This window comes from Electrophorus electricus, chromosome 23 (genome assembly GCF_041902795.1).
Source record: "Electrophorus electricus isolate QZ-2024a chromosome 23, ASM4190279v1, whole genome shotgun sequence".
Classification (NCBI taxonomy): domain Eukaryota; kingdom Metazoa; phylum Chordata; class Actinopteri; order Gymnotiformes; family Gymnotidae; genus Electrophorus; species Electrophorus electricus.
Genome location: NC_137519.1, coordinates 15,313,156 through 15,322,500, shown reverse-complemented (window position 1 = coordinate 15,322,500; position 9,345 = coordinate 15,313,156). Strand labels below are relative to the sequence as shown.

General features: G+C 44.1%; 1 protein-coding gene across 5 annotated transcripts in view; it reads left to right on the top strand.

Moving 5' to 3' along the window:
* Window positions 1-9,022, top strand: part of cdh8 (cadherin 8) — a 76,774-nt gene extending 67,752 nt beyond the window's left edge. For 3 of the 5 annotated variants that reach the window (XM_027024386.3, XM_027024385.3, XM_081706247.1), the window contains 4 exons: window positions 1,466-1,587; window positions 2,801-2,912; window positions 6,377-6,628; window positions 6,919-9,022. In XM_027024386.3, the coding sequence (XP_026880187.2) occupies window positions 1,466-1,587; window positions 2,801-2,912; window positions 6,377-6,628; window positions 6,919-7,412 (980 nt within the window). In that variant the 3' untranslated portion in view covers window positions 7,413-9,022. Of the gene's footprint in view, window positions 1-1,465; window positions 1,588-2,800; window positions 2,913-4,672; window positions 6,629-6,918 lie in introns of those variants that run through there. The other 2 variants (XR_014119560.1, XM_081706246.1) reach the window with 2 other exon arrangements.
* Window positions 9,023-9,345: the final 323 nt, after the last annotated feature.

The window sequence follows — 9,345 nt, the reverse complement described above, 5'->3', positions numbered from 1 at the left end:
TGTTGGGTAATTTCTATGACAGTGCTGTCCTGTCTGTGTCCGTTCACAACCAGTAGTTTTCCTAAAGGCTCCATTTTCTAAAGGCTCCATTTTCTAAAGGCTCCATTCGTGTCTTGAAAGGTAAAGGACTCGTGATGGAGTTGCTTGGGGGACTGACTTGTGGTTTGTGGTTGATGTCTGTCATAAGCTTGTCCTGTTGTTCTGAGGATGGCATCCTGTTCTGGAACTTCAGGTCCAGGTGTTTCAGTGCACATACCTGCAGTTTGCTTTTTATTTTCTCATGATCATAACAATTTTCAGTTACCATATCATGTTTGCTGTGAGTGCTTTTTCTTAGTTGTGCCACACTAGAAGGTCACATGCATACATTTGGGAAACACAAGTCTTGTGAATCTATGAGTGCTCTTTAGTTCTCAAAACAGCATAATTTTTAAAGCCTGTGTGTGCTTGGTGGTGAGAACTCGGTCCCCCAGTTCAGTTCTATTGAGCTCTGCTGAAGACACAGCAGTTTCACACCATTGACCAGGTCGCTGTGCACTAAATAAATCAATATGGTTTCTAGCAGGTGTGCCAGAATCTTACTTGGGTCTTACTGAAACTGGCCCAATGTCTCGGTGTTAGTGGATGTTCCAGATACACAAGGAGACAACTTTTTAAAAATGAAGCTTGAAGACTTTGTCTTCAACCTTTTTTTTTTTTTTAAGTCCTGACACCACCTACATAATTCCCTGGCTTACTCCGCCCATTCCAGAATTTCACTTAGACACTGTTTGTGATGTTTTGTGAAGTTTGTCCTCTCATTACAGCGTCAGAGCTAAAGAACCATGCTGGATTCACACAGGCGGGTGCTCAGGAGTTGCCTAAGCAAACTCCAAAGGCCAAATGAATAGATAATTACTATAAAAGTCAGTGGGTGCAACACTGATTAAATACAATCATTTACAGGGGTCCGCAAAAGGGACTGTAAATGACTGGCAATGAATAATTCCAATAAAAACCTAATCTAATTAAACTGTCTTTTATTTCCTTCTTACACCTCAGCTGCTACTGTTTCATACATATGCATTCTTTCACTTTATGTATAAAACATGTGTGTGTGTGTGTGTGTGTGTGTGTGTGTGTGTGTGTGTGTGTGTGTGTGTGTGTACAGGGGACTTTAAAAGCACTTTGGATGTGATTTATTTTTTCATTTCCAGTTCTGCTTTGCATGTTTGATAATGACATGCTCAGATTACTGTGGTGTCTCATCGGTTTCTCCATCAAACCATGGGAGAAAAAAATGGAGAAAGAGATGGGAGAGGGGGATGAAGTGGCAGAGTAAAAGATAGAAAGAGAGCAAAACAGAGAGAGAGATGGAGAGAATATCTAGGGCACGGTATTTACCTGGGATTTGTGATAGCTCCTGTCTCTCTGCCCTGTTCCCTCTGCTGAGTGGGTTTCAGTTGTGCGTCTCTCTCTCTGATAGGAAACCACAGCCAGATTTCCAGAGCTATCGTGGCTATCCGGGTCCTGGACATCAATGACAATGCCCCTGAGTTCCCTGCCGAATACGAGGCCTATCTCTGTGAGAACGGCAAACCAGGACAGGTAAGAGGGCATCGCAGTGGCTTTGTATGGCTTTGCATGAACACACACTCCAAAAGCAGCTTCCTAGGAAGGTGCACTCTCTCTCTCACTCTCGCTCACTCTCGCTGATTCTCGCTCACTCTCGCTCACTCACTCTCTTCTGCTCTCACTTTCTCACTCAATTCAATTCAAGGTAGCTTTATTGGTATAACTCTACCAGGGTCAATTTTGCCAAAGCAAATAATGTGAAACTGAACATGACAATTGACAGAAGCAACAAAATAGTAATGAAAGTACTAAAGAAATAAAAACAAAAAAAAATTAAAATTAAGAAATGTGAGTAAAAAAGATGTGACAAATTATAATTAACAAGATGAAACAAGATAACAGTAACACAGTAACAGTAACAGTAAATATATGAATAGTATAAAGATTATTATAAGTAGTGAGAGGTGTGTGCAGCCAGAGGTGCAGTGTTTCCTTCTCTGAGGGTAACTCTCAGTGACCACATAGTCTCACAATCTTCTCACTACTCTCACAGATACCACACAGTCTCACAGTCTTCTCACTACTCTCACAGTGAGGATCTGTCTCTGCTGTGGCTCTCTCATGGTGTATAGATATTCTGAAAATTCATATTCACTAATGGGTGTGTAAGTTTTGGTTTGATTGGCTTCTTTGCTTTGGTTGATGGTGTGCTAACTCTGACTGGACGTTGGTCAGCAGTGATAGACCGAGCCTGCTGTGTGTTGAGGGTCAGTAGGTTAGTTAGTCTCAGTACCATTTTACAGACGGAACTGGGATTAGGACTGAGCTCTCTCAGTCTCTTGCTTTCTTTGTCTCTCTCACTCTCATTCACTCTCTCACTCTCCCATTCTCACTCACTCTATCTCTCTCACTCTCTTTCCCTCTGACTCTTCCTCCCTGTCTGGGGTAGGAAAATAATGCCTGGGGTGGCAGGGCTCTAGTTTTGAACAAGCCGTCGGTCATGAGGAAAAGGATCTGGACGCGAACTGGGCTGGCAGAGATATGGATGGAGCTAGAACGGAAAAGTGGGCTGGGAAAGACAGGCCCCTTGGATAAAGGTCTCTAATTTCATGAGTGAATGGGACAAATTTGTCATCCGGTGTGGGCCGGAGTCACGGCCGTTCGTCTTTATGATGGTGAAAGCAAAGTAATGGATGGGTGGTCTCGGGTGGTCTCTGGTACCATCTCTCTGCGTCTGTGCCCACAGGTGATCCAGACCATCAGTGCTGTGGATAAAGACAACCCTGTCCAAGGACACACTTTCCACTATCGGATGGAGATTCTCAGTAACCCCAACTTCACCATTAAAAATAATTTGGGTAAGAGCTGAATCCTGTTGTCATTGAGAATATAAATGAATGAGAGAGAGAGAGAGAGAGAGAGAGAGAGAGAGAGAGAGAGAGAGAGGGAGAGAGAGAGACAGAGAGAGAGAGAGAGAGAGAGAGAGAGAGAGAGAGAGAGAGAGAGGGATATTCTAATAGTCTCAAATACTCAGAAAACACCTGGCATCATACACATGTCCAATAACCACAGTCTGGATATTGAACTGAAGATTAAAGCAAAGACACACACATACACGCATGAGCACACACACACGCACGCACACACACACACACACACACACACACACACACACTCACACACACACACTCACACACTCTTTTTGTAGGATTGTTTCTCTTTCATCCACTCCCATTTATTCAAAGATATCATTGTTATTTGTTGTTGTTGTTGTTGTTTTATATCACATAGCCAGACGGAGAGAGAGAGAGAGAGAGAGAGAGAGAGAGAGAGAGAGAGAGAGAGAGAGAGAGAGAGAGAGAGAGAGAGAGAGAGAGAAATGCCGTGTTTTGTGTTGAATGCAGTCTGGAGGCAGAAAGATGGCAGAATTAGTGTACCCAAAAGTTAGCAGATGTGCCATTGCTTGGACATCAAGGGTTTTTTTAAACTCCCCAGTGGATTTTAAAAGAAAGCGAATGAGTGGGAACCAGAAGTGCCGTGTTTACTGCCGCAGACTTCTGGGGCTCGGTGTAGGGTGACTTCCCGTGGGCATGGGAGGGGGGCAGATGGCTTAAATTTGTTGACTAAATATTGCGGTTGGTTTAGTGCGAGTGCTTCTCCTCAGTGCATAACTTCCAGCCCGAGGCCCTGGCACACACACCCCCCCACCCTTCACTTTCATAAATCCTGACATAAACCCTGATGTTGCGTAATGTTTTCGGAGAGCTCATCTGCTTCCATCTGTCCGTTGTAGTGCCTGTTCCACCTCTCTCTTTAAAATGGAGGCAGGATGTCAGTGAGGTGGGACGGCTCGCGTTTAGGATTAGAATGAGACAGGTATGAGCTCGGATGAGATGAAGATGAGCTTGAGGACAGAGAGGTCAGCGAGGTGTCGGAGGGAGGCCGACCCCTTACGTCACACTCCGGTGGCCCAGTGACGGAGCGGCGCACGCAGCCGTGCACAGGCATCCATGACTGCTGCTCCAGCTTGGAGACTTCAGCAGATCTGTTTGTAAGACACAAGGGGAGAAAAGAAATTCAGCTATGTTGCGGTAAGGGCAAAGGTAACGATTAGATAGCACTTGAACTGTAATTACGAAAACTACAATTACACTGTCTTTACCAGGTCATTACCGTTGGATAGAAAAAGAGCAGTGAATGGCTGTGACATTAGTGGTTTACTGGGAATGGGCCTGTGTGCCAGACAATGCAGCTGACATGGAGCAGGTGTCCTGGAGCAGGAGAGTGTGTGCTCAGAGTGAGAGTGCTGAGGCTAAAGAGAGCCTTCTTACCCCAGACATGGCACAGAGCATGAGGGGTCAGCAGCTACTGAGGCACTTTTATGTGTGTGTGTGTGTGTGTGTGTGTGTGTGTGTGTGTAAGTGTGAGTGTGTGTGTATGTGTGTGTGTGTGAGTGAGTGTGTGTGTGTGTGTGTGTGTGTGTGTGTGTGTGTGTGTGTGTGTGTGTGTGTGTGTGTGTGTGAGTGCGTGTGGCTGTCTTCTGTATTGGGGACGAGTAGTGTATAAAAATGTATCCTTTGCAAAACATGCCAGGTTCTCTCTATAATCATGTTCACAGTAAATCCATGGTGAGCTCCTGTACTTCCATCTGGCTACAGACCTTCATGCAACCTTCCTCCTGCTCAGAGCTTCTCCTCTCCCTCCGTCAGAACCTCCGCAACACTAGCGGTAACTCTGCGCTTCCTGGAAAGTGTGCTTTGCGATTGCAGTTCCCAGAGGAGCTGGGGAGTGATTTCATCAGACGTGCTGTAACGCGTGTACTGTGGCATATAGCAGGGATCTGGAGTGCCATATGGTGCACGTGCACAGTGGACTCGTGAACACAGTGGAGTCCTGAAGTCCAATCTTCACATCGTACATCACGCTTTCAGTTTGTACTGTAAATATCGTGTGACATTAAACGCTCTGCTCTGGTTGTTAGCAGTTATTTGTATGTTTTTGGTTAAGGAACTCCAATCAGCTGTGTTACAGAAAAGTCCGTGTCACACAGCTCACCACAGCTCACCACAGCTCACCGATGGATCTCCACAGGCGAGACAGCTAAAGCCAGTCTTGTTCAGGACACCAGGCTTGGGAGGATAACGAGAGCTCGAGTGTGAGAAAGAGTTTTCAGTAAAAAAACCATAGCAAATTTGGAGCTCGCATAATGTTTGAAAGCAACTCTTCACTGTTCCCTCTGAGCAGATAGCAGACGAACCTCAGTCCTGTGAATCTAATCTCGTGTGTGGTGCTCAGTGCTTCACACTGGAGTTGTGGGTATCTACTTTCTGTTTTCTTCCTCAGCCACGTGCGCAGGGCTGGCACACGGGGAGACTCGAGAAACTCAGCTCAGACGTATGGATGCAGGCGGCTTTGAATTACTGCAAAATCTAGACGCCATTTTGGGTGTATACTGTACTGTATGTATAAGCCGCACATGAAAACGGTTTTTTAAATGTCAAAATATTCTCTTAAAATTAGACAAATTAGCACTATTAGACCATTTTCTTCCACCACTGGCTATTACAAATAATAAATAAAAAGAAAATGTGGGTGTAATTGTGATAAAGCAGTTGAAAGCATCTACAAATAATTCCTTTGTGATCTTAGGAGGACAAAAAAATTGAAATCTTGAGCGTGCTATTAACTGAGATTAAATTGAGATTAAAGTGAGATTAAACTGAGCATGTATATGATAGAGGGACTCAGCCGGCCCAGGGAGCGCGTGTGTCTTTCATATACAGCTCACAGGTTCACCTTTATGAGCTGAAAAAAAATTCTGTTGCTATGCAAGACATTTCTGCGGTGAGAAATCATTTCCATAAAGCTTGCTGCTGCATTGTCTCAGCATCGACACGCCCTCGCAGCACCTCCTAAACCATTCCTTAGTTTTATTCATTTCTTTTTTTATTTCTTTTGAGTTTTGGGGGGGTTTGATTCCTGTATTCTGTGCAGTAATCCTCAGTCAATAGAATCAAATTTGGCCACAGAGAAGAATCTGGAGGGAGTATAAAACTGAACACATATGGAGGTTGGTGGAGATGAAGAAGTAGAATGGAGGTGGCGCTTGCTTTTTGGAAACGCCCTTGTCATGATACACCCTCCAGGACTCAGGACAGCCTTCTGCCTCTCTCTCTCTCTCTCTCTCTCTCTCTCTCTCTCTCTCTCTCTCTCTCTCTCTCGGCAAAACAGCAACTAAGTGGATTTGAGTATTTTGTTTTTTAAATAATAATAAAGAAAAAAATTAAAAATCATCGAAAGCCTCTGTTTGCTCCACCTTCAGACAACTCCATCAGCATTCTCGCCAAGCATGATTCCTTCCGGAGACAGAAGCAGGAGTTCTACCTGCTTCCCATCGTGGTGACAGACGATGGTGACCCGCCGATGAGCAGCACCAACACCTTGACCATCCGCGTGTGCGGCTGCAGCAAGGATGGTGTGGTCCAGTCCTGCAACCCGGAAGCCTTCGTCTTACCCATCGGCCTCAGCATGGGGGCGCTGATCGCTATCCTGGCCTGTATTATACTGTTATTGGGTATGAGCCCTCGCACAGCAAAACCCTTCAGTAGTGTTAGGGTTGCAAATTTTAGGCAATATTTTTTAATTTAATAAATTAGATGAGTCATTTGTTTTTAAGTTCTTTGTTGACATATTTTTAAAAACTATGACAGTTAAGATGGGGATGATTATTATTTATTTATTGTTGCTGTTGTTATTCTAACTTGACCAAACACTAACTTTAGGTTGAAATGTGTTGAAATCTTAACTTCAGCAGTAGTGTGACAGAGCCTGGAGTGTTTATGTGTTTATGTTGGTGTTTTCTAGTCATTGTGGTGCTGTTTGTCACACTGAGGAGACACAAGAATGAGCCTCTGATTATCAAAGACGACGAGGACGTCAGGGAGAACATCATTCGCTACGACGACGAGGGGGGCGGAGAGGAGGACACCGAGGCCTTCGACATCGCCACCCTGCAGAACCCGGACGGCATCAACGGTTTCCTGCCCCGCAAGGACATCAAGCCCGACCTGCAGTTCATGCCCCGACAGGGACACCATTCCGGCCCCAACGGAGTAGACGTAGACGAGTTTATTAACGTCCGGCTGCACGAGGCGGACAACGACCCCACAGCGCCACCTTATGACTCCATCCAGATTTACGGGTACGAGGGACGAGGATCTGTCGCTGGTTCACTCAGCTCCCTGGAAACAGCTTCGTCAGACTCAGACCAGAACTACGACTACCTCAGAGAGTGGGGACCGCGCTTCCGCAGGCTCGGTGAGCTGTACTCGGTGGGTGAGAGTGACAGAGATCCTTGACTTCTGGACTTTGCGCACTCTTCGTCACCTTCCTTCACAGGACTTGTGTATTACGCTATGGGGGTTGCCAGATATTAGGCGCATTTGTTTAAAAAAATGGGGCCACCTTTTCCAGAACTGTTAGAGAGACACTGATAGCATTAGTCATATAACACATCCAAGTGCTTTGTAACTTTGGGCCGAACTTAGCGGTGTCTGTAGTAGGAGTGTGGTTAGATTACAGTCATTGAGTGTCTAGCAGTATTTCGGGTATTTGTTGTTCACTGTGACCACCAGACGCATCAGAGCGTAGATTCTCGGTAGTCGCTTGAAGAGACTTGACGGAAAGAGAAAAAAAGGTATTGGACATGCGGTGCCCCCTGGTGGCCTGGAGGAAGAACTACAGAGGCCTCAAAACGACTCCACTACCCAAGGAACACACATCCCTTACCGTCATTGAGCAAATGTCTGGGATCAAAACAAAACAAACACACCCCCCTCAACCCCCCTCAGAATCAACTATAAAGCAATATATGGTGTACATTACTCTGTTGAATGTATGTATGTAAGATTATCAGCGAGGCAGGACGAGTCTGTGATATTGGCTTTACTAGGTTCTAGTTGAGACACCATTTGATACTTAAAAGGCCAGATATGCTGAACAAGCCGGGTACGACTTGCAGCTCGCTTTGTACAAACTTTGTACTCATGCTCTTAGTGTGGTACACACAAATATTAGTAGCCTACAAAGACCGAGTTGAAGACCAAGTTGCTTCTTTTTACAGAAGCAACCATTAAATACCGTTGTATTTACACTTTTTTGGTACGTTGATCGTGTTTCTTCATTATAACTGTATGATTTATATAAATATATAAATATTCATTGCCGGTTGTTGGTTGTTTTGTGCCACAGGGTTCAGAAAAATGTGTCTTCTCTTCTCTTCTCTTTTTCTTTCTCTTCTTTGTCTTTGTTTTGTTCAGCTGCGTTTGTCACCCAAAAGCTACTTTACAAAAAAACAAAAAACAAACAAACAAAAAAAAAAGCAAAAAATGTGAAAAACGGCGTTGCAGTGACTGCAGAGGAGAGCCGTGGGTAAATTCTTCTGACAGTGACGTCCACGGAGGGTTTCGACTGATGCTGTGTGTGTGTAGTAATATACTGTGTGCAGTGTTACCAGTGTTCATTTAAGCACAACAGTCCACTGAATTTACTTCATTCCTGGTTTTTGTTTTTTTAGATTTTTTTTTAAAGCAGATATATGTATAACTCACTGGTAATATGAAAACCATAAAGTAAACACATACACTACAGACATGCTTGCTATTTGCTCCGCTGTACGACTCTAGAGCAGAGAACCAACGCGTGTATATAGTCCCGGCTGACATTCTTAGCTTTCTTTGAGAACATTTTGTCTATGCACGTTAGCTCTTGCACACGGATATCTCAGATAGCACCACAGTTGCATACATTATAGGGCATATGATCATTTTCAGTAGACTGGACACGATAGACTTACATGCAGATCAGATTTTCTACCGTGCTTTAATGCTTATATACTTGTATGTTTCATTATCTACTCTCTGTATTGTAATCTAAGATACCCATGTACTGTTTCCTACTTTGTGAAATATATTTTTATAAATACTCATGGTTGGAACATTCCTTAAGCATTAGACAAAGACAAGGTGTCACAGAAAACAAACGTAAAGGATTGCTTTCGTTTTTGTCAATGTCACATATAAATGACATATTGATTTATAAAGTTATAGAGATCAATATTGGTTAATGGTTTTGGATAGGCCAGTAGCGCACAACTCTCACCATGATGTTCCATCTTTCATGTCTGCAGGAGTGTGGAGGATATGTGCTGTGTTATTTCTTGTGCTATCGCGATGATTTCCCAATCTTTGTACATATAACCCACCACAATCTGATTAGAATTACATCCACTGG